Source organism: Cuculus canorus, chromosome 1, assembly GCF_017976375.1.
Source record: "Cuculus canorus isolate bCucCan1 chromosome 1, bCucCan1.pri, whole genome shotgun sequence".
Classification (NCBI taxonomy): Eukaryota; Metazoa; Chordata; class Aves; order Cuculiformes; family Cuculidae; genus Cuculus; species Cuculus canorus.
The window spans coordinates 140,293,707-140,320,240 of record NC_071401.1 but is presented as its reverse complement, the minus strand read 5'-3'; the positions used below and the strand labels follow the sequence as shown (position 1 = coordinate 140,320,240).

General features: G+C 37.6%; 1 protein-coding gene across 1 annotated transcript in view; it reads right to left on the bottom strand.

Moving 5' to 3' along the window:
• Nucleotides 1-24,025, bottom strand: part of SLC15A5 (solute carrier family 15 member 5) — a 45,212-nt gene extending 21,187 nt beyond the window's left edge. The window contains exons 1-6 of the mRNA XM_009570646.2: nt 23,656-24,025; nt 22,004-22,226; nt 15,793-15,962; nt 11,067-11,287; nt 8,046-8,232; nt 1,963-2,151 (exon numbers count right to left, since the gene is read on the bottom strand). Coding sequence (XP_009568941.2) covers nt 1,963-2,151; nt 8,046-8,232; nt 11,067-11,287; nt 15,793-15,962; nt 22,004-22,226; nt 23,656-24,025 — 1,360 coding nt within the window. The remainder of the gene's footprint in view (nt 1-1,962; nt 2,152-8,045; nt 8,233-11,066; nt 11,288-15,792; nt 15,963-22,003; nt 22,227-23,655) is intronic.
• Nucleotides 24,026-26,534: the final 2,509 nt, after the last annotated feature.

Here is a 26,534-nt window from a genome sequence, read left to right as displayed (position 1 = left end):
CAATCCCAATTGAAGTAGAAGCCTAGACCTCAGTTCAGTAGCCTGAACACAGATGCCCAGTGCTGCCTGAAATGCTCGTGCGCCTTAGCCACCTGCATGGGGCTGTCTGACAGGGTACAAGACCTATGGGAAAGCTCTGCTCTTCTCCAGTAGCAGCTGAAGGCCATACGTACCATAAATAGCCTCCTTGCCCCTGTGCATTTCACTCCACGAAAAATGAGGCCATACACCTCTGTGGGCAAGTGAGCAGAGGCCCGCATCCTCATCAACTACATAATAAGCTACTATTTTATTTACCTCTTTTTAGTTTTCTACGTGCAGGTCTCAAATTCAGACAGCCCCATTTACCTGGGTGCTTGAATTGCACCTCTAACTTCAGCTCTTAGCAAGATGTTTAATCTCTATTTAAACGGGGAAGACAACTTTTCTTCTTCAGAAATTCTAATAACAATCTTTTAAAAAGATTTTTTTTTTTTAAAAAAAAAAGAATAAAATCCCAAACCTGCCAGATGGAGCTTCATTTCTTTTCTAAAGGCTAGTGTCATCTTCCAGTCACTGGACTTCTGTTTTGTCTCAGTGTGCGAGATTAAAAAGCCTTATTCTACCACCAATATTATTCTCATGCTCCTGCATGAGAAGACTGTAAGCAAGCCACCTCCTAACCTGTTTTTGTTAAGCTAAACAGAGAAGGTCACAGTTTTCAGTTACACTTAGTCTGTAACCTAGAAACCACATTACCTGCCTAGAAACCTGTCTCGGTTAAGTACTTGAGAGCTATCGGATGAAGAGGCATTATGAAAGCACTAAGTATTTAAAACTAGGGAAAATTACCTTTTTAATGACAGACCGTGACCCACAGCTCTCAGTAGTCTTAAAGTATAAGAACGAAGCTGAGACACTGAAGTTATTTCCTGCTTTTAAATAAAAATCTGAACATTTCTGGGGTTGTACTGAAACAACAGACACTCAACCTGTAGAATTAAATGCCTGCAGAGATCAGCTAGTCAATTACTTTACCTGTGTCTCTTTAAGTGACCGTTGATAAGATTATTTTTGTAATACTAACATTTTTTTTAAGCACTGCAAGGTAAAACAGTGGTAAGCACTCTGCGTGCTCCTCAGAAGAAAATAAGCCTCAGGAACGTCATTGAAGACGTGGAAAGGTAAATTATGGAAAGGAGAGAAGGATCAGAATCACAATCAAGAGGGCATCTAAATAATTTGTGTATGGCAGGAGTGACCTAGGCTCTGCCTGTGGTCTGCAAAACAGGACTGTTGATTTCTGGCTCCATGCCACAACCTAAACCATGATGCTCTGTGCAGGCATGTTCATATGACCCCTGACTGGAGCACAACCAAAAGTCTTGCACCTGCCTACAATATTCTCCGGATAGCCTGTCAGTTGAATTGTATTACCTGCATATGCTTTGTAACAGTGAAAAATGCATAATATTTCTATTAGCTGGGTCATCAAATGAAAAAGGTTAACCTAAATTCCTTTACCTGGCTTTGACTGTGGCCTAAAAAGTGGTCACAGACTGTAACCAAAGCTTAGCTGTCACATGCATTATTTGTTCCATCCCCAAAAAGAAGAGTTCAGGTCAAAAGGGACCTCAGGAGCTCATCTAGTCGAGCTCTGGCCCGAAGCAGTTCAGCTTCAAGACCAGTAATGCATCTGAGGCCAGAGTTCCACTGCTCTGGATGGTGGATTACACACTCCAGGGACCTGACGGGACTGTGTCACCTCCCAGTTAATCTGGAACAACATCATTGCTCACTCTGAGTTACAGCCAGCAAGACAAATTATGCTACTCTGGAGCAGGTAAAGCACAGATCTGCTCATTAAGCCTGTGGAAGACAGCCAGGAATAAAATAACAGATGAGAGTACTTATTTTTAGGAAGCTGATATAATTCGCTGCGAATCAGTACACTCCTACTTTAGCCTATTAGATTTTACTTACAGGAGGGAGTTACCAAGGCTTCAGCCACTCCAAGTAGGATGTACTGAGGAGCTAAGTGGAAACAAGGCATGGAAGAGACCAGGAGAACCTCCTCAGAAAGCGTCTGCTCCACCTGAGGGAAATGCTTTCGGTGTATTTCAGAGAAGCCAGCAACCATCACGGAAAGTGCAGCAGATAACTGACCTATGACTGGGTAAAGAGCACAGGGAGCTGTAGTTATCAAGGCTGTAGTTACAGTGTCATCATGTATGAAGCAAAGTCCTAGCAGATGCAGAAGAAGCTTTCTCCCACAATAGATCCTCTCTGGACACAAAAAAAAAAAAAAATTAATAAAGAGCACTTGCTACACCACAAGCCTAACTCTAAATATATGGTAAAGGGACAACAGCTCAGCACAGAAAGAATTTTAGGATGCAGAATAAGTGAGAGAAAAAATTTTTCTGAAGAGGAAAATCATAAAGAAGAATCTTTTTGAAGATTGGGCAAGGTTAGAAAGGGGGAGAGAAAGAACAGACAGCAGCCTTTCCAGATATCCCAAGAATCTGGCTGGGAACAAGACTGCTAAGCAGAGAGAAATTCTCCTATTCAATCAGCAACAAGATTCTGAAACAGACACTTTCATATACATCGTATGTTTTACCCATTCATTTTCTGAAAAAAAAAAAGAAAAAGTAGTGCAGGCAGTTGAAGTACTGGATTTCTAAGGCTGCAGGCCATGGTAGATGAGAGAGAAAGATCAGCAGTGCATATCACACCTCAGGAGATCAAGCATTCCTACATTTTCCTCTTTCCCTCCACTACAGAGTTTCCTTGAACTACTTTTGAATGTTTATTGGCAAGTGCATTTGCTGAACTGTTTAACGTTTTAGGATGAGATGAGCTGCAGTGCTGGAATTAAAACTCCAGCTTTCTAAGTGTTTACACATAAGCCATTGCGCTACAGTTGCCTCCTGCCTTCTTCAGTTGTCTTCAAGAAGCATCACTGCATGATCCATAATACACTGGATCCATAATACATTCCAATATAACACTGTAGATGCAAGGCGTGGAGTCTTAATGCCGGCCTTAGTCATAAGCCACAAGTAAAAGTACTGCACAAGCACACAGGACAAGAAAAAATCCTATGTGTTTAGCTTTATCATGCAAGATAAAGCCTTATAATAAACTCAGATGTACTTTAAATACCACACACTTCACCACATAGTGCATAGAGGATACTTCTGAAATGTACTGTTTTATATATCTTGATGCTGACATTATGAAATGGCTGTAGCCTCTCAGAAAAGAAAAACAAAAGCATGCACAGGTTTCAAGTAAGCCTCCTGAACCTGTAACTTTTATACTTCTGATGTTTTAAGCTCCCATTGATTTTGATTAAGTAAGTTTGTGATTCCTCAGCATTTCTAAGCCACAGTGTAAGTACAGGCATGAGAATTTGGTTTCTTTTTACAGCTTTGGCATACCTAGACTGTGCACTATTTTCCCACTTGTCTTGCAAAGCCTCATCTCACTTTATGACTGGAAATCATTACATTTATTAGGTTTGACTTTGACAGTCAAAGGCTTTTGTTTCATATTATATTTACAACATATATAAAGTTTGTCTCTTTGAGTGTCAGGACAGAAGAGGCAGAAAACTCATATAGTTAACTAGCCTTAGCCTTCTTATGCTTTTGCATGCATTTCTATTTCTTCTCTCAGCAGCAAACTGTTATACCATTCCACCAGCACAGCTCTCCTGCATTTCCAGAACTTTAAATACCCTCCCCGCTGCCTAACCTGAGGCCTGAAAGCTGTTTTGCTGTTGAGGCTCCTCTAGTGCTTAATAAAAACATCAATGAATTATTGCTTGAAAATTGATGATAGGAGGGAATTCAATAGCATTTTCTAGCCAACGCACCTTATCAAGGCCAGGTGTAAAGCCCTCAAGGAGCTTCTTGTAATCTACCAAATCAAGAGTTCTCCTAGTGAAAAATTATGTTAGTACTGAAGAAACCTCAAGCAGTTCAATATGACTGCACAGTGCTATATTTTAAGCATTTTCCTTACCAAAAGCCAAAACATTTCAGAAAAAGTAACCTCTGAAAGCCCAACAACTGTAATATTTCTTTTAAGACAGTATGTTCCAGAGGAAGAAACTGAAAGCCATAGAGACCTGTTTTTCCTCCTACCTCTTCTCCTTTTAGTCCTCTTTAACACAAGCAGTTTGGAATGAGCATCTAAGGCTTTGGTTTTACAGGAAACAGGGCATTCTAGGAATACTTGAGGATGAATCTGGGACAAGGCTGTTTACATTACCTGGAGACTAAGGCTGTGTAGGACCATTTTGATTACTTGCCTTAATCTTCCAGGGGAGTCGTGGATGCCTCATCCCTGGAAATATTCAAGGTTGAACGAGACTTTGAGCAACCTGGTCCAGTGAAAGGTGTCCCTTCACATGGCAGGGGGGTTGAACTAGATGATCTTTAAGGTCCCTTCCAACCAAAATCTTTCTGTGATATCCCAAGCAAAACAGGAAATCAAAAAGATTTCCTGAAATTAACACTTGTTCAACCTAGAACGTCTTTTAAGGGGAAAAGGTCACCATAAACTCCTAAATCACTTGAAATCAACACTAGACTGGAGCTTTCCTTCTGTGTACTGTATGAAGAGCTATTCCCCACATCACTCTTGGATGGAGTAAATCCAACATTTACCAGACATTTTGGTATAACATGGTACTAAGAACACTGGAGCAAGAACTCCTATGGCTCAGCTGTTTCAGAGAAAGCCTCTTGCCTTCATTAGCGCTAGTACCAGCACCAGCTTCTGGTGTGTCTGTTCTTCAGTTTTTGCAGCATGTCATGCAGAAGTCAGTTAGCTTTCTCATGACTCCTCCAAATAATCAAATCCTGGAGATTTTCAATAGGTTCATTAAGAAACAAAATGCCAGTACAACAGATGTGAGATGGATAGCATAACCTTTCACTCTCACACTACTGCTCAAGTCCTGCCATGACCGGCAGGGAATATGCCACCCTTAGAAAAACGAAAGAAACTGGGAAGTGGCATTGCTTCTGTTCCACAGAGGATTCTTTGCTAAACTTCAGTGCTAAATAATGCTGAATATAGTGCATGTCACAGCAGATATACCAGACATAATCCAACATAAAATTTCTTGGCTAAATAGATCTTTATAACAGAGTAACAGCAGAATTTCCACAGCCAAGACCACTACCTGTGGTAGAACAAAACATACATTAACTTGTGCAGGTACCATCAAACTTACTATCACAAAATATCTCAGCTATCTTTGTGATACTGTACTAATATACTGCCATTGTCTAGTAGCAGGAATACATCTTTCACTCAACTCAGCCTGGTTAAATGCTTGTGTATATGTACGTAACACAGTACTCCCATTGAAAGAAAATATCCAACTCTGCTTTAAAATCAGATGGCATTTCCAGCGTTTCCACAAAGACCTTTCTCTAATGTTATTGCTCTGGCCATTGGAAACCTTTAAGTCTAAATGTACTTAAGAGGCCAGTGTATACCCATTATTCTTCTACCAGTATCAGTCTGAAGTCAGAACACTTTCTTTGCTTTCCTGTATTGTACCCCTGAAGGTATTCATAAGAAGTGACCGCAACCTTTCCAAACCTCTACTGTTATTTGAAAGAAGCCAAGTTTTCCCTACTAATACAATTTTCTTTACAAGTACCCAAGAGTTCTGAGCTATTCTGGGCCTGGCTGATGAATTCTGTGCCCACGCTCCCTGAAAGGAGTTTACCTGTTGCCCTGGTATGCTGCTGCTTCTTTACTATTGCAGTTGGAAATACCTTACTTAACACACATGTTCTCAGAATACGTTTACCTTTTTCCTTGACAGTCAAAGTAATTCCTAATAGGTACCCTGCAGGTGGTTTAGATCAGCAGGTTTCTCTCCTTTTCTGTCATTTCCAGCTGATAGAACCAATAGTTTCCATAACTTCTGCTATGTACAGATTCTCACTTGGCCATAATACCCCTCTCCCTGCTCTCACTCCCACATTTTTAAAAAATCTGCCCAGCTTCATGGTCAGTCAGCTATTCTTGCTTGTTAAGGGAACAGCTCTGCCTATATGGTTTGTCCTTAAAAACTGTTATTCTCAACATACTGAAAACTTCCAGAAAACTATTTAAATTTCTTCCTCTTACTAGACTCGAACTAAAATATAGTTATAGGCTGGCTGAACACCAACAGCCTATTTATACTTTCAATTTCGTTCCAGAAAATAATTGTGAACCTAATTAACTGTTGGCAAAAATATTGGCACTTAGTGGTCTACCATATTTGCAGGTGCAGTCATATACTTGGATATCTAAAGCCATCACCTGTACTCACAGGTATTTTTATGCCTCAGGTAATTTATCACCCCTAACAGGAGGCTATTTTAATAAATGAAGCTATTAACAATAAACCACTGCATATATTCTACTGCTGTTCAACATAACAGGATAGAACATTAATACTAACTTGAAATTTCCATGGTTTTAAGGAAAATTATTATCTGAATGTGCTTTTTGTGTTTTAATGCAGATGTTATTTTAAAAGCTAGGGTAATTGCAACCTGCTGTGTTATATGCATCTGGTTTGTATAAAGCTTAATAACACTCTTAATTAGGCTAATTTAGTCAGATTAATACCTCTGTGTGTGTCAGTACTCACTGTGCTGCTTGCCATGGGGCACTGAATTAAAAGTAGCACACTGAGAAAATCGTCGTTTATAAATATTTTTGTCTGACGTTTGTAGTGCAGGCTGGAAGATAAAAAAAAAAATACGTACAAAATGTAATGATAGTATCACTAAAGGGAATAGTTTCTAGTGAATACAGAAAGGAAGCTGCTTTTCTGGTGGTACTAGATATAATTGATATCAGAAGATGGTTGCAGAGGACCTCTCCAGATTCTGGAACATAAGAGGTTTTAGGGTAAGGCATAATTAAAAATAAAATGAAAATGGAACGAGGTTCAATGCCTACTAATGCCATCAGTACTTCTAGGCTATGGATTTCTCTGAAATAAGCTCAAGTCTGCAACAACACTTGCTGTTGAAACCATTGGGACTCAGAACAGAGAAGGCTTTTTTTATACTACTTCTATAAGAAAGAGACAATACTTCACCTCTGTTGATCCCTCTTTGTATTGCTTTAAGAGAGTATAAAATAAGGTATATTTCAGTTCAGGATTTTAATAAGTAAAACTACTAAAAACCTGGACAAAATAAAAATTCTAGTACTAGAGAGGAACACCATACCTCTCTAAGTAACCTTCCACCTGTGAATTGTTCTGCCTGCAAAATGGGACCAGCAGTCCAGTGATACACGTTCATTTGTTTTATGTAATTGTCTGCATATTCCCTTCTGCTCACCAGTTCTAGAAACCCCTAGTGTAGACACAGAATTAGACTCGATACTTTTATTTCACTTGAGATGAAACTGCAATAAACTGTACTAGTGATAACACAATTTCACTCTTACAAGCTGCAAACCTAATATTGATGCAGTTACAGCATGAAAATGTAACAAAAGCAATCGAAGGACTCTTCCGTCCCCCGCAAAAGACCCCCAAAGTAAATTAACTTTCCAAAACTTACTGGATAAATAAACATATAGAAGAGAACCAAGTCAGGGGAATTCTCAAGCTAAATGGTTCGTACCATTTCTCTCACCAATTCCTTAGGATGACTCCCAGTTTTTCTCAAAATGATGCATCTGTCCTAAACAAAAGCTATCCATTTATTCTATCTATTATTATGTTTTCTATATTATTCTACTATTATTCTATCTATTGTATTATTAATCTATATTATTGTATTATTATTCTATCTATATAATCTATTATTTATTATCTATTATTATGTTTTCTTAGAACCATCTTGCCAACAATTTCTTTGAAATATATTCACTTCTGAGAGTCATCCTAAAACAAATCCACGAAGTCCATGTTAATATTTATTGTCAGAAATAATTGTATAGGATCATCTATCACCTACTGCATTTTCTCTGTCAAAAATGGAATTCATATCAAAACTGTACAAATACATGTACTTTATACGTACCAATGTAAATTGTTGGAGAATGTCCAGTGCCCTTGGAACTAAAGAGATATGAGTTAATGCATTCCAAAATAGGAACAAGGATCAGTAGTGGCACGATGCTTATCACATTCATTGCTGCAACTGGCAAGACGAATCCACTGAAGTGCAAGTTGGAATTCATGGTTTGGAGATAATATCCTGAAGGAATCTGTATCACAAGAATAAAACCCATTCCATTAGTATACCAGGTATCTTCCATGAAAAAGATTATTTACTATATTTGGAAACTTCTCCAACTCTTTTCTTTCCAAAGAAGTAATGGTAATCAAAGTACCTGCAAGCTAAAAGGAACAACCATTCATGATGAAAGCCTTTCAGACAGCAACATTCTTGTTCTCTGCCAGAATGTAATATTTTCCTTCTACTTCATTTACTCCCGATTTTAACAAATTTAAACAGAAGGTTGTGAGTTTATTTGATCATCCCTAGTTAGAGCTATCAGCCAATGCACTAAAAGGTTCTGCCTAATACTACAGTCACTTCTCATAGACAGTACTTAATGGTACAGACTTTTAGAATAGCAAGATGCAGAGTTATTTTGAACCTCTGATTTTATGCTCAAGGTAGGAGTAATTTTTAAGACACTCTTGCCAGCTCACGGCTTGGCTTTAACAGGTACAGAGAATAAAGATTTGGCCACAGTCTCAGAACCAGCTTAATGAAACTAACAGCCATAGCAGCTATATAGAAGGCTTCCTTTTACTTCTGGGAACTGAAAACAGAAGAAAAAGAATAATCAGATGAGGAACCCACTAATGGCAGTCATCAGGGTATGAAAGTAAGTAGATTTGTGAGACATTTGCTCTTGAAGTGAGAGACAAATTCCTCCTGCAAAGCTCTACAGAAGTTCTGTTGAGTTTATTAAAAAAAAAAAATAAAAGATAAAAATCACAATGACTTCTTCTAGCAGATTTTTCAGTTTGATTTTTGAGGAAGTTTGATTAACTCAGCATTGCAATTTCACATGTGACAGGGAGTTATAATCCACTCCATTTAACAGACTGATGAGATAAAGAGAGAGAGGTAACTTGAGCAATTCACAGAGTAGTCATAACAGAGCTGGATGCAGAACTGGTTTCTGCACTATTTTCTGGTTTTAGAGAGTTCTGGATTCCTGCCTCTTCACCATGACTGGTAATGCCAAAACCAGGTAGAATTTTAGTGCTTTAGAGCTGCCTATAAATTAATACATAGTTAAGTGAGCTCATAAGGGTTTCTCATCAATGGCTATAGTTAAACATATTCACTGGGAGTCTGTTCAGTGCTAAATAAATATGCTTATAAATATCTAAAGGGCGTGTGTCAGGAGAATGGGACCAGACTCTTTTTAATGGTGCCCTCCAACAGGACAAGAGACAGTGGGCACCAACTGGAACACAGGAAGTTGCATTTGAACATGAGGAAAAATTTCTTTCCTTTGAGGATGATAGAGCACTGGAACAGGCTGTCCAGAGAGGCTGTGGAATCTTCTCTAGAGATACTAAAAGTCTGTCTGGATGTGCTCCTGTGCAATCTGCTGTAGGTGAACCTGCATTAGCAGAGGGGTTGGACTAGATCATCTCAAGAGGTCCTTTCACACCCTGACCACTCTGTGGTTCTCTAAATCATTACTCAAATGCTAGATCTTAATAAAAATATTTTTCACCTATATTCCACGTGCAGAAAGAGGGTATAAATTGTAAAAGGGTGTAAAATAAATTGTAAAATGGCAACAGAACCATGGAAGATCATAACAGTCAAATCTTTCCACTGCCTACTGCAAATCAGAATTTACTTCTTAACAGGAATTAAAGTATCATCAACATGAATCACAGGCACTGAAAGCTGTTAACTTAATATGGAAAAAATACTATTAACATCTACAAAAAAAGATACCGATCTATCGCCTCGTCAAATAAAGAGCCTTAAACTTAATGGAAATTTTTCTGAAGGTTTAAAAGTCATCTCTTTCAGCAGTGCAAATATTTTTTATATTTTCTCGATATACATCTGTTTATTAAAACTCTGATTAACGATATCAGAGTTCCATCTGGTCATAATGCACCAGCTCAGATACATATGTATGTTTGTTGGATTGGGATGGTTTTTTTTTCGTTTGCCTGACTTTTTTTTGAACTTTTGGGGCTGGTGGAGAGGGAAGAGTAGAAAGAATGAGGCAGATGGATAGATATGTAGGATGGTGGCAAGAGGAAGTTTCAACAAAGCAGTATACACTACATATTTGCAGAAATTTCCTTAAGCAGCATTTTAACACTAAAAAGTAAAAATTAATCTCCGAGACGACTCATAAATTCGTTATACCTGTTGAAAAAGGGTAAGGTATCTCAAACAACTGCTTAACCAGGATCATCCAGATAGCAATGCATCTAAAGGAATCGGGTCAGTTTAAGTCGCTTCTTGAGGCATTTACATTTATACAACATACACAAACTCAGAAGAAAGAACCACATAACCTGACAGAGAGGATGTGAATGGTCTGTTTCTTTCCAAAAGTGGAAAACCACTGATTTCTAGTGTTAGGTACACCAGCCACACAATCCTGCCAAAACAGCAGGAGAAATATGCAACCAAAAGCGCAAATAAAGATTTTCTACCTCTCCCAAAGAGTAAGCGAACATTTAAGAAATCAGAAAATTACATCTTTTTCTGAAAGAATGCTGAGACCAAGTCTCCGATAACTGTAACACTGCAGCGTGAAGAGCACAGGACTCTAGCACCAGATGTTTCAGTGAGTAAAGGTTCAGAGAAGTGAGTAGCAAGCAGGCACACAAGCTCCTTTACGAGTCTTGATCAAGTTGATTTTATTTATTTGATGAGACAAGAGGACAAAAAGTATATTCTCAGGTAATTAAAACTGCTCTGCAAGGTTGCTCTGCTGGTAAAGCCGCAGTAAAAAAAAACAACCAAACACTCCTAGAAACATGTCAGTAAACACACGACAGAGTATTTGCCAAGACTTTTGTTTAAAAGCTGTGTACCCACCTGCATAATACATGCTCTGTACAGAATTTGGAAAGCAAACAATGGGAAGAGCTTGGCAAGTGACTTTGTGCTTTCCACCTGAATCTCACTGTACTGACCACCATAGTTTTCCTTGGCATGATCTAACCAGTTTGTAACGCTTCCACCAAAGTAGCGATATCGCACGCAGCAGGTTTTCAGTGCACTAGCAATTACCCCAAACGTCGTCAGCAGGGAACTGTCTGCAAGCAATCAGAGACATCAGACATTGGTATGTTTTTACTTGCTGCCAACATAAACAAGAAAAGACAAATCACTTTGGGAGGGAAAATACAATTTGATATATTCATCTTTATGTCTTTTAGGGAAGGTGGAAGGCAATAACACTCTGGATTTCTTCCAAACTGTTCTTTTTTGGAAGCCAGTTCGTTTTCAACCTAGCTGTTACAAAAGCAATCCAGCCCAATATTCACAGAGAAAAGTGCCTTTTGCTACCAGTTATTTAACATGCCACAGTAATTCGTTGCTGTGGCTAAGCAGGTAAAGTATTACTTTGCATTGCTTTTGTTTTCTATTCATTGAAGGTGGTTAGTTCTCGGTTTGAGACAGTACTGATACACTGCATATCTGCAGAAGTCCTGCAAGGGGAGGATAGTAGTGAATTGGGAAGGAAAGGGAGCTCAAAAGAGAGCTGATGAGAGAGAATTTTCACAGATGCATTTCAAAGCTAGAAATGTTATCTCAGGACTTCCAAGTAGCAGGCTGTGGCAGAGGAAAAGTTTCCAATCTACTGTTTGGCATATATAAACTTGCTCACTGGTTACTGGGTTCAGGAATTGCTAACTTCATTCTCAGATTCAGAGAAAATGGATGTAAAATGAGGACAAAACTGTTAGCTTTAGGCTTGGGAATTCAGATTCATTTACCTTTGGTAAGTTGCCATCCACACAAAAAAGGGTTACAGTACTTCTCTGCTTTTCTGAAAGTGTTGAAGCACTACAATAACTTGGGTAGTAAAAAGAAATACTTTCCAAAACCCACAGTGAACTAAGATTGCAGAGGGGAAAATATTTCTCTACTATCTCTGGTATGGAAATTATTTTCCAGAAATATCCATTGATACCTATTGAAAGCACTTGCTCTAGAGTATTAAGAAAGAGCATTTTATCAGATAACTAACATTTAAAACACTCTGGCTGTTTAGCATTAACCTGTAGGCTATCGGCACTATTGAACAAAATCTGAAACGGCAGATCAAGTCTTGTAAACACAGAGAATTGGTACAGGTTTTCTGTATGACTGTAGTAGATAACTACTCTTACCACTCATTATAAGTGATATCTAGACTACATCAAGACCAAATCTCAATGTTAAAAGAGGAATCTGTAGACTTCTAGACTAACTTGACTAAGAAGCTAACCAGAAAACAAATGGGACATGGGGGTCTTCTCAAAGCAGAGTTATTTTCAAAAGTGAAAAAAAAAAAGTATAAAAAAAAATCAATATCAACTCAACTTATTGGCAGAGCTAGTAATTACATATTTTAGGTTAGAGAAGTGATAATCCTTTGCTATGCCCTATGCTAGAGGCTGGACATACAAAAATAAGGAATGAAAAACAGTAACGTGTTCCTACTGCTCTACAAGAGTTTGAATCCAGTCAGTATTGAAGTCAGAATATGCACAAAGTACCCCATGGGAAGATCAACAGACACACAAATGAGGCAACAACATGGCTGTGTGCTCCTTTATCTGACCTAGTCTCAAAGACCGTCATGGCCATCTCCTTTGCTTGGAATGGATGATGTTGGCCAGACCATTCTTTCTCATTCTTACTGAAAAAAAGAGCCTAAAGTAGATACCAAATCCTGACATTTCCTTGCCTTTCCTAATGGATAAGCTTAGGCCTTGTTTAATGTAATTTCAATTAATCAACTACCTAGGAAGCATTATTTTGTATGAGACAAAACAGACAAATACATTATTTAGCTGTGTTTCTTGGCATGGAATTCCAGCATATTATAAGATCTATTAAACTAGGAAGATAAAGCTGCTTGAAGTTGTAGTTCAAAAAGCAACTTGAATGATATGTAGACCTAAATCAATATTGAGAGGATTTTGCCAATGATATTGTTGGAATAAGTATCGCACCCCTTCTTTAAAAGAAAAGAAATCCCACGGAACTCCATAGTGGTGAATTCTCCAGATTATAAATCTGACCAGCTTGTAAGAGAAATGTATAAAAGGATAAATATTTGTATCCGTGCACAGTATGGACCAACATCATGCACTCTATACTTGTATTTCTAATGTTTTCTTTTTTAAAAAAATCATATAGACATTAAATTGCATCTTTCAGAAAGTGATTTTCCTTGTCTTTTCTACTTCAGCCCTTGGCGCTGGTGTTCTGCTACTTTGACCTTAATCTAATCATGAATATCTATGCTACTTAATTACAATAAAAAGCCTACATTGTACCCTAGACAGTAGATACACATTTTTTCCTCATCTTTGGTCACCTGCCAGTCCTCAAAATTATAGCAGTGGGAAGAAATGCAAATGAAGTCCATGCTTGACAGCTAAACATAATTTAATGCATGATCCATATTTGAAGAGTTACTTTAAAATAAAAAAGGCAGCACATATAAAAATCATTTAAGGTCACCTACTGATTTGAATTACCTTTCTGAAGAATTTCCAGTTTTATCATCTCACTGGAAAGTACAAAGTATATTATCTTTTATTTTGACTAAGAAGATAAAAATATCTTTGCAGATACGTGAGCTGGCAATGTGCTCGCAGCCCAGAAGGCTAACCATATCCTGGGCTGCATCAAAAGAAGCGTGGCCAGCAGGACGAGGGAGGCGATTCTGCCCCTCTACTCTGCTCTTGTGAGACCTCATCTGGACTATTGTGTCCAGTCTAGAATCCCCAACACAAGAAAGATATAGAACTGTAGGCCATGTAGATGATCAGAGGAATAGAACACCTCTGCTCTAAGGACAGGCTAAGAGGGTTGGGGTTGTTCAGCCTGGAGGAGAGAAGGCTCTGGGACCTTATAACAGTCTTCCAGTTCCTGAAGGGAGCCTACAAGAAAGCTGGGGAGGGACTTTTTAGAAGGGCATATAGTGATAGGATGAGAGCGAATGGCTTTAGATGTGGGGGGGCAGATTTAGATTAGACATTAGGAAGAAATTCTTCATGATGAGGATGGTGAGGCACTGGAACAGGTTGCCCAGGGAAGTTATGAATGTGTTCAAGGCCAGGTTGGATGGGGCCTTGAGCAACCTGGTCTAGTAGTCTCTAGAGGTGTCCCTGCCCATTGCAGGGGTGTTGGAACTGGATGATCTTCAAGGTCCCTTCCAATCCAAGCCATTCTATATTAGCATAGAGAATTACATTCTACAAAGACGGAAAACACATGATAAATATAACACTACTCATAGGGAAAAACACTTTAAAAAAAATATTGAGCTAGTTTTGTTGATGACCAAGATAGATGTAATCTAGAGATTTATGTTATTCTGTTCAGTAGAATTAAACTAATTAGATGACAAACTACAGATTTAGTCCATATGAAGTAGTCCAGCTCAGGAGTGGATACTAAAGAAACTTTTTACCTTCTTGAGCTGCAAAATGCATAGTGAGCCCCACAGAGCCAGCCAGCTGCCACTCTCTCCATAAGAGGCCAGCTAATTGATGACAGCCTTTAGAGACCTCAGTTGCATCTTATCATGATGGTTTTGGTGCACTGTGGTGGGAACATATTTCTTTGTTTTGAATAAAATTCTCTAGTTATGTCCTCACTATGATATTTCCAGGCACTTGATTTATGCATTCATTCCTTCACTGCCAACTTATTTTCGTTTAGATCATATTTATAACAAAAAGACTGAAATATCCACCTGGTTTGGGGGATCTATTTGAAATAGAACAGCAAGGTTTGGGCACTTAACAGCCTTGTTCAAGTCACCTAGGCTCTACTTACATTTCTGTGCTTGGTCAATGGAGAGGGGTAGTTGCCATCGAAGAATACTGACAAGCTCAGATACTAGCTAGTGATACCACAGAAGTGAAAAAACTTCTGTTTTAAAATATTTCCACAGGTATTATTTAGAGCTATTCATTATGTCTATTTATTAATATTTTCAAATGTGTAAAACCACTTTATGTTTTATAAGCAACCACATTGAAATAACAATAAGCATCAGAAATTCTGAAAGACAAAGGCACCATAAAATAACTTTGCTACTAGTGCATATTGCTGTTTAGTTGACTGATCACACTGCTTGGTTGTATAGGTGTGAGTTCAGGTGAAGCAATGGGGCACGCTTAACAGAGAAAACACAAGTGCTTGGTGCCTTACCACAGGCATAAACTTTGCTTCAACTGACCAAAACACATTGGGCATAGGTAGAATCAAACATGGAAAAATAAAATCTACAAGCATCATGCACGATACCTCTTCCTGCGCAAGCAAATGCTTTGACAATGTCTTAACATGACAGAAAAATGTACATAAATTTAGCAGAGATTGCTTTCCACTCTTTCAGTGTATCCAGAATCTCCTAGTCTATTTATACAGAGGATGGATATTGTCTCTTACAGACAAACCTCATAGACCTAAACCCCAAGTATCTCCAACCAAACACTACAGTGTTGTGGATGAACTTGTTTAGATATGCAAATTGTTCTCTTCTGTGAAAATAATCTCTAAAGATATTTCCTAGTACATAGTTTCCTCTTACCTGTTTTGGGCTTGTAAATCATTTCGCCACGCACCATGTGAATTGTGATCATAGCCATAAGCACGGACACAAATGGGATAAGAAAACCAAGGTTCCTGGCCACAGACTGCTGTATATAAGAAATGCTGACAAAGACAACTGCTGAATTTAAGTTAATCAGCCAATAAAACCTAGTACACACAGACAAGAGAAAGCAGAGTGGAGAGGCTGAATATTACAAGGCCTTTACAGAAGACTAAACCATAAAATTAAAGACATGTTAAGCATGGACAACATCAGTATCATGCACACATTGACACAGTAATTAACATACAAATTCACTTGGATGTCTCATCTCCAAGAGGTAGATGATTAAAATAACCGTACCAAGGCAGGAGAGCTGAACAAATTATCAATCTAGTACTGGAAATATTCTTGTGGATCAGACTAATTAAATACATCAACATTTACCATTTAGACATTTTAATATCTCATAAAATAATTTTTTTGTACACATTATCATCAAATCACATACTTTAAGCTTAAGAAAGAAATTTCTTAATGCCACTATCCCTTCTTTAAGAAACATTAGACTTCGATTCATCAGATGGGATGGATTTTCTATTAGTTGTATGGCTCAGCTGAAAGTTTTGTTTGCCTCTGGAAATATCTTGATAAGGAGATTCCCCAACGTAATTTTCCTCGAGACTGCCTTTGGCCGTAGAGGGGCTCCCCAAGTAAGCGCTGACCCCCTCCTATGCACAGAAGGTATTCAATAAAAACCACATACTCTTGGAAGCAGATGGTATATATGTGGTACACCTACCACAGTTTTGAAACTCTGGTAATAGTACATTAAATATGCTTTAAGAAATTATAAGGATAGCAAAAGCAACCCAACCTCCTCCCCTAAAGCACCCCCAAAATACCTTAGTAACACATTTCCCTGGTAGGATTCAAAATGATAACTGCTTGTTTTATTTATTCTAGTAAAGAATATATCTGCACAGCCAAGAGGATATTGTTGATGCACTTCTTCATTGGATTCTTACTCCTTAGATAAAACATTACATGAGTAGTTTTGAAATGCAGTTTTTTTTGATAAGTAGTTAACTGTATATGTATTCACGAGAGTGAAACATAAGAAGTATTGCTTATTCTTCTATTGCATAGCCCAATTCTCACAGCATGACTGACCAATTTTTGCTTTATCATTCATATTTTCACATCTTTCAGTTATGACCCCTCTAGCCCCTTTTAAATGCTCACGTACTCCCCGTAAACTGTTCTTCAGGCCACTTCTGTTATCTTTTTGCTTTCAGCAGAGCTTTAGCCAATGTTTCTCTTAAAACACATTTCTTGCTTAAAGGAAGGGTTTGAAGCTACAGAGCAGACTCAAATATTCTGCATTTCAAAGTAGACAGATCAAATTTAGGGAGGACCTGCTTTGGCAAAGTCACATTTCCAACATCAGGATCAGTATGATACTTAATTTGAAGAGTCAGATTCAGTCATTCAGCAATTTTTTCTTCAGATTTGACTCTGGGTTGAAGACTTGGCCTTTGAAATTCCAAGTCACAAATTCTAAGTCTGATTAAACTTTCACATTCCAAGTTGGCATTAAAGTCAACAACTTTAATTTAAATAAAGAAGAAGGATTAATAGAGTAGTAGTACCACCTCAATATATGACACGTAACTTTTTTTTTTTTCAAATAACTGCAAGAGGAGATTCCTTCATCTTTGCTGGAACCTTATAAATTATTTCATTCAAAGATGAAATATACATTGATACATAGGTACATAGTTTAATACACATTACTCGAGGAAGCAAAGCTTTTTTTTCAATCTCGTGTCATTTCTGCCTCACGTATGCTACTGAATTTGAGTATTTACTTCTAATCAGTCTCTAATTATCTTCTCAAGATTAAAAGAAAAATCTTACAATGTTCCAGAAGACCAGTTACTACTTAGCAGCCCAGCTTCCACACTTTCCAGCCTGATCACTCCTCAACTGCAAATGAGTGTGTACGGCAGGAGTGAGGAGTCAGTCTACCATTGCAGCTCCCTGTATCAGCAAGTATAGCAAAATGCTTTGAGCTGAAAACCCTGAGAGGAATTGCAAGTGTTTCTTGATACACAGGAGACTTCCTCAACCCCATTCCGTTAATTTAAAATGACTTCTAGCTGGCCTGCCGTAATTGCCAAGACAAACCATGGTCATATTGCAAGTTACAGTATTGAAGGGCCTGCTGTACTCCTTCAACTTCTTGTAACACTGCTCATTACACTGCATCTAGCTAGTGCCAAGAGAGTAAAGCATTTTTAATGTCTGAAAATATGGACCTTAGTAATGTCACTCAGGTCTGTTCTGTTGTGAAGACAACACACGCTCACCCTGCTAAGGGATGGAAGATGACCACAGTGCCATGCAGCAGTAGTCATGGGACCTCACAGCACGCCAGGGCAAGTAGCAGAAGATAAATTTTATACTCCACCAGGGCAAACAGTGCTTCTGAGAGCCATGCAGCAACAGCTCTTCTGGAACAAGCAAGGACATGCACAGCAGTGAGCTCTCCTTCTTTGCGCATTTCTCTCAAGTCACACCAAAGCACGTCCAAACTTCCAGACCAATCACTCTTTCCTTTAAGTAATTTACATTTTCAGGAGGTGACACTCAGAATCATGGACTTCTCCCCTCCATTGAAAGCAGTCTCCCAGCACTTTAGAATTATGCTATTCTGTGAGGATGGTATAGTTGCAAGAATGTTGTACATCCACAAGTTAACTGTTCAACTAAGGCTTTTTTAAAAAATACAGTTACATATTGGGTCAGCTAGAACTCGTGTAGAAGTTTGAAACATTTCCTACCTGACAATTTTTAAGTCAGTTTTCAGTGCTGTTTTCCAAACTTTCTAAAGAAACGTGCCTGAACTACCTCAAGTGCTGGCACTCTTCATGACTCCAAAGAAAACCCTTGAGTGCAGGAGAGTATTTTTTTGTTTGTTTGTTTTACTGTATAGCAAAGTGCAGCAAGACTGAAATGTAAAGCTCCTATCTAAATACCCATGTTTAAGCAATACCTATGGAACAAACAAGAAAGATAAACTAACCTCAATGCACTTATCAGAACTTTGGGAATTGCTCATATCATACTGACAGCAGCAGATGAGAACCTAGACATACAGAAACATGTTTTGCTGGCTTTCCTATACCACAGTTATCTAATATTGCAATATTTAGACTTGCATTGTGTAAAGCATTTCACAGATGCTAGTAAGGTATTATCAAATTAGTTAAATATGTGAAACCGAATGCCATGCCCAACTTTGCAGGGAACAGCTCCTTTCTGGAACTGCAGGACTCTCAGGTCTCCTCACAATGGTAGCCAAATGCCAACTTGGGAGATTCATTTCAAGTACTCAGTCCAGATAGAAGCCTAAATGCTATTGTGACACACCCATAAAACCCTAATAATCTTGTTGTAACATTTTACAGAAATGTATTAATTGTGACAAATTTAAAGAACTAACATCCAGGTGGCTTCTTAATTAAAAGTATTGTTTTATAAAGACTTCAAAAAAAAAGTTTTATTTAATATAACAATTGAAAAGAACCTACTGAATGAAACAATTTGAGGTCAAGTAAAATATATGAGAATATTATAAAACTGACCTTTTGTAAGTTTTCAGATTAGTTTTGAAGACACGGTAGATTTTGTGTCACTTGAAATGTTATTCACTTTTATTTTTAAGCCTGCTTAGCTCTCTCAATTTAAGTTTTGATTTATTCAACCTTAGACCCACTGATTCCATGTATGGACCGGTATCCAGCCTATATAGTTTTCTGCAAGGAGGTAAGTTTTTTTCAGAATCGCTATGGAGTTCTCTGCAAGGACAACTTGGGGGAGAAAGAACTCCGCAGAGGTAAAAAAAAAAAATAAAAAAATTCAAAGTAAAGTGCATCCAGGATAACAGCAGAAACAGATCTGCAGTATAAGGAAAGAGAAAAATATTTAGAAGAGACGGACATAAGGAGGAAGAGAAATACTACTGGTCCCATGCTTTCTGCATTTTTTAGAGCAGATCAGTAAGACAACACTGCTAACTCTAATCCCTAGACTGAATTATACCCTTTGCTCTCGTTCTCTGGTCCTATGGACAGAACTTCTCCTGCTACAAAAATAGTAGCAGTATCAGCCCATAACCTTAACCTTAGAAAAGCAGAAGTCATTAGAGAATCAGTTCAGCAGAATCTGAAGACCTTTCTTCACTTAGCAATGGTATTTTGCTTATTTAAAAGGTCAGACTCATAGTTCATACTAGGGGTTAGAACCAGACCCTAGATGAGCAAAGCAATCTTCTTCAAGGGTCAGATTAAAAAAAACAGGTAATTACAAAGTCTTGTAAGCCAATAACTCTTTTAAATAGAACCTGGCTAAAAGCACAGACTCAAACTCACCAAGATTCAATCCTATGACAAGCATCTACCAAGAGAAAATTGTTATAATCTGTGAGGTTTTAATGAGATTAAGAATGCTAAGAATGAAACCCTTATTTTTTATTTTTTTTAATCTTGAGATTGCAATCAAATAGTTCCTCTTTGGATGCCAACATAAAAAATATTATTTTTTTTTTTAATCGCACATGTGCCTTTCTTGATATTTCCAAAGTCCCAAGAACTGACCTATCTCGATTCCTCCAAGGAACTTTTTATTCGTATTATGTCTCCTTTGTAATCAACACTGAGAAATGTCACTTTGATTAAACACAATTCTGAATGGCTAAGACCACAGTACAATAAATTCTCCAGAGCTATCTTTGAGAACAACTGATTGCTCTCCAGTCTTAATCCCCCAGAGTCTTATTTAATCAAAATGATGTTGCTAATTAAGGATTACAACTCACTGTAAAGTGGAAAAGGAAGGATCCTTTTTTTTCTTCTCTGCTACGGGCAGGTCAAGGAGGCAGAATTTGCTCTAAGGTACTGAACAGTCTCATCTGCCTTTGCTAAAGCTGCCTTATTCAGTCTGGATTTAATTCAAAACTATTTGATATTAACATAATTGAAGGAAAAAAAGAATAGCCAGGAAAGCCATTCCCAAAGGTAGAGAGTGCTGATTCACTAAGATCTTCATTGATTCTTCAGCACTGCATTGTCGATATGTAAATGTGCTCAGATTTGATTTTAGTAACTGCACACATACAGGGAAAGAATAGAAACGGGGGCAGTATAGGACTTCCTTCACCCTGCCTCAAGGCAGGAATCTGGAGGATCCCAGTGTGATTTCTTTGATCTTTTCTCCATGATATAACCAGCAGGTACAGGTGAGTCTTTAGAGCATTCTATATAGTGCTAAAGAAGTGGCAAGTAAGGGCAAATATATAATAAAAAATGACCTCTCCAACACAGTGAGAGATACAAATAGTGAATATGAAAAAATATTGAATTTTAAGAACCATTTTAGAAGCAATTTCTCCTCAAAGTTTTCTTAAAAACTTTAAAATATTCAAAGTATACACAAATGCGATTTATCTCATGCCAAAACTTCACAGCAACAGACCTGAAACAATACCGCAGATTCATACCACTGAGCTTAGAAGATAGACTACCAACAATTCCTAGTTCCACCAAATTATCAAGCTGTAACGCTGCCCGTTATTTCTAAATATTTACTCTGATGTAAATCATAGAATCACCAGGTTGGAAAGGACCCACTGGATCATCGAGTCCAACCATTCCTAACAATCCCTAAACCATGCCCCTCAGCACCTTGTCCATCGTTTCCTTAAACACCTCCAGGGAAGGTGACTCAACCACCTCCCTGAGCAGCCAATTCTAATTTCAGTTAGCTAAGAAGTAACAGCAAAATATCCATTCTAAAGGGATAGCCATGTTAAAAGTAGAAAATCAAATGGAATATGTTGTCCTAAGAGCAACTAGGCTATCAGGTCTGTGAGCATTTAGGCAAATCAGTTCATCCTAATTCTGACTGAAGACTTCTACAGGAGGCCAAAATAGATGATCACTTACCTGTGCTAGCAAAAAGAAAAAATTGGGAAAAGTTTTCTACAGAAATTCTTGGAAACTTATCTGAAATTTAAATGTTTTGCACTTAAAAACCAAAACAGGAAACTCACCAACTGTAGAATCTGCCTTTTAAGTCAGCAGTAAATTTCAACGCAATGCTTTATCATCCCCAATAGATATTTAGCTGACAGTAAGTTACTGACCAGTTGAAAAAGGAAAGAAGTTCCTTCGGTCCACAGTCCTCAAGGTTGTATGCACTTAACGGACAAACTATAGCTCTTATGCCTCCAACTCCCAGACTAGCCGTGAGTAGTGCAAAGTAGAATACTATTTTCTGCTCCCTTTTTGTTAGTGTATGAAGAATGTGTCGTCTGTCAATGTAAATATCTTCAAAGGGAAATGCCACAACAGGTAACAGGGCTGTGCCTGGAATTGGAAAGAAAATCATCATTTGAAATGGATTAGAATCAGACTGACTAATAAAATGTATGTACCTTTTCAAGATAGCTTCTTAAAAAATAGATGAAAAATCAAAGATACACAGCAGATGAATGCAAGGAGGGGGAGTCTTAATTCTGTAGAGAGGCAGAACATTCCTGGGTGTTGCTACATAGAGTAAGGCAAGACCACTAAGGTCCTCCAAGAAAATAATCTTCCTCTGAAATGCCTGTAAGGATTCAGGATCTTCAGTCAACCAAACAGCTCAATTTGGAACTGCAGCTCCTGTCACTAGCCTTCCCCACTGCCTGCACAGTACCTACCTCTCCACTTGCCAGTGCGTACCAGTTAAAACATGTAACTTCACCTGATGAACCATCAATCAACCAAAAAAACACCCCGTGGGGGACTATAGCCTTTTTTTGCATCTTCTCTAAACTCCACAATTTTAATAGGAATTACAATTTAAGAAATTCTCAAAAATTTTGTGGAAAATTTTCTTTTTTTTCTGCTGCAGCTTCATGAAGAATACATGGTTTCCAGAAACTTTACCTATAGAAGCACTGTCATGAATTACATTTACCACCACTGCAAAGCTGGTCTTTCAGATTTAATCAGCTACAGATTCTCTGTAAATGAAGACTAAATTCAAGATACATCGAAGTGTCAACAACACCAACATTAGCCATGACTACGAGTATGACTGTTCATCAATCCTTAATATGTCAGGAATGTTTAATGGTCTCTCTCTCCCCCAAAGAGTTCTGGTTAAAACAATACCCAAATATATCAAATTCTGTTTGTGTCACCAGTCTTCTAATTTAAGACATACTTAGAAAGGAGAAGTGGCAGAGATTCCAAACCAGAAAGCCATGGGAGAAACAGTGGAACATCATGTCAAACATTTTTCAAGGCTGCTTGCAAAATGGTTTTGTAATCAGCCCAAGAACATTTCAGGAATTACTCAGATTTTTTCCTTTATTTGTTGCATATCTAAATAACAACACGTTTGGTTATTGCAGAAATTAGACTTGCTTATGCTCAACAACTGGACCAAGTGAGAAGTTTGCGATTTGCCCCATTGATAACCTTAGATGCTTGATACAGGGACCAATTTTAAAAGTCAAGCATCTGTGTTCTGAATAGCTAAGCTACTTGTTTGTGCACCAACTATCCACAAAAAAAAAAAAAAAATAAAAAAATGCACACACAAATGTCCTTTATTCTTATTCAAAGCACTGCCTTACAAAAGTACATAGGCAAAAACACTGCAGTGCATTTTGTAGAGGAGAAACCAAGTAATTAACTGGCAGAAAAGGTGGCCACAAGGGTGGAGAAAACTGTTAGATTTCAAACACATAATTATGTTTCTGTTGAAGAGTTAATAAAACAAAATAGTCACAAGTGTGTCACCTACCTAGGAAGTGTAGAAACATGCAGATGCACACAAGCTTGATCCTCCCCACAAGGCATTCGGCAAGCCAGCCAGCCAGCACTGGCATCAACATGGAGGTGCCTACAAAGCACATATTGACAATAGCTGCTTGGTAGTTGCGATAGCCAAGCTTGACAGTGCAGAAGAGGATCATGTTGCAGACAATGCCAAAGAACGTGAATCTCTCACACAGCTCCACCAGCAGCACACAAATAGCCTCCTGGAGCTTCTTCTGAGGCTGAGACAGTTTCCCAGAATGGTTGCCTCTCCCAGATAACAGTCTTTGCTCCTTATCAGCAGTGCGGTTCAAAAGTACCCTCTCTTGCATCTCTCTTCTGTCTGCACCAGGCATACTTGTCTTCTTTGAGAATGACTGAGTACAGCAGCTCAAGTTACAGGTATACTTCTGTTCTCTTCCACTGTAATTAGCAAACTGGTAAGACTTTCAGTTTGAATTCCACACTTCACTACTACCATTTCTTAGGGCATCTGTCACTTTTGTGACATACCATATAGGATCAAAGAGTATAAAAAAAATAAATCAGACCACTATATCAACATTTCAGCTTCTGAATTTAGCAACCTTCAGGAACTCAATCTATTTATCTAATTAGTCCATGCAGGGATGAACAAGATCTTTCCCCAGAATTATATTGCCTATTAAATTATGTGAATCCAATATAGTATGTGCAGCTTTATCTATATGTTAAACATAAAGGCTTAAATACAGGAAAGCTTATGTTTCCAGCATAATTCAAATAATACATCAAGAAAATAAATGGTTAAAATAACCTAATGCTTTAATTAGGCAACAAGTGAAAAACTGCAAGCAGAGATAAAGTCTTCTTTAAGGTTAACAATATCTAATCATTATTACATTTCTTGTTATTTTTGGTTGAAATTCAGATAAAGTTAATTATAAAAATAAGTAATGCTACTACATGTAAGTTAGAAAAGCAAGTTTTAAAAGAAAGTTGAATGCATTAGCAGAGGAAAAAAAAGCAATCCAAAAGGAACTTAAACCGGAACCTTTTCTATAGCTAGATATTGACCGTAAATACAATGCATCATAAGGGGAAAGGGCACAGACGATGTGTGCTCTCATATCAACCAAAAGCAATAACCAGCTTGAAACAAAACTAGGAAGAGCCAAACTTATAGTACTTTATAAAGCTCTTGACAGCTTATCCACACAGAAATTTGCAGATTTCCCAGATGAGTTTCTATATTTTGTGGAGCTCATTAAGAACACTAACACCAGTCCAAAATACAACTAAGAATGAGAAGCATTCTGCATTTATTTTATATAAACACAAATGCATACACATGTTACAAGGCATTGGTAAATCAGGCCTCCTTCTCTAAATAGAGCTCAACGCCTCTGATGGCATTTTTTGAGACACGGGCTCTGCTGTTTGTTTCCATCTGTCCACATAACTACTCAAATTTTACTGCTTCAGATCTATTTAGCATATGAGAACTCCTACATCCCAAAACTGATACATAATAGTATATAACTAGTGTAGACAAAGATAGATTCCAAGATTACCTCCAGAAAAAAAAAAGAAAAAAAAAAAAAAGAAAAAAAGAAAAAACTCTGAATATTGCTGTCAAGTTTTTCACTTGACAGGTTTACAACGTTTACTTCCCCGGCTTGTTTCTAAAGCAATCCACATACAAAGCCTAGAAGCTCTGCAGCTTAAATTTAAGTAGCAGTAAATTGCTCCCTGAAATAATTCTGAAGTATATTTTTTAATCTAGTACAAGGCTAATGCAAGAATTCAGATACCAAAGAACTGATATTTTTCAGAGTCATTGGATTCAGGACGAAACCAGCTGTGACTTGTAGAATACTAAGAAATATTTGTCTTCTGATATTCATTTGAACAAAATAACGAGATAAATCCAAAGTAGAAGTCACTTGTAACTCTACTTAGCTTCTCCATCAAAAACTAATGAAGCCAATCCTAAATTAAAACAGGAGAGATGATAGCATTATAAATAGTATTTAAAAGGTGCATATATCTTCTTTTGCATGAAGATATACTTGCCTAACTGTTCATGAAGAAAACAGTATTTTTTCTTATTTTTTTAATTAAGGATCTATGACCTATTTTACAATCAGATAGAAAATATCAGGATAAATACACTCTTGCCATATAGAAATTCTTTATAAAATAGTCTATTTTCCTAAAATTTTTCTTTTTCTTTAAAAAGGGCAAAATTACCTGTTCTCATGGGTACTAGCAATTCAAACTGAATCATATGGGAACCATGGGAGACAGCAAGATTACCAGCTGGGACGGCTGTATCTTAGTCCTCATGTGGTTTCAGTTACCCTAATTTTGGATTACAAGCTAGGGAAAAGAGATGATTGGCTAAGTGTTATAAATGCCAAAGAAAACAGGAGTAGGTGATTCTCATTGTCACTTTGAATTGCCTTTGCCTGTGACTAATATGAGTGTGGTGGTTATGACAGTCACAGATCACAATCAGTAAATAAGTTAGCATACTTAATGCTAATGGAATAAACAACTTCATATAATAATAAGATTTTTATTCATTTTTTTTATCACTTCTGCACCTAGTTGAATTGTAGTTAAATCACTTGGCATTCATTTAGCTTATTCTTAATACACAATAATACCTCATGAAAAATTGTATTATTGTATTAACATATGTAGAGCTTTATATATACTGAAGCAGCTAGAAGCTAGCTGCACCAAATAACTACTGCTTCAGAATCCAGTCCTTCTTCTGGCACTACCTCAGTCAGCAATGACATTGTATTTTTTTTTTTTAACAAATCTTTATTAAAGGATAATCAGATGTTTGATAGGGGTGTATAAAAATAATCGTTC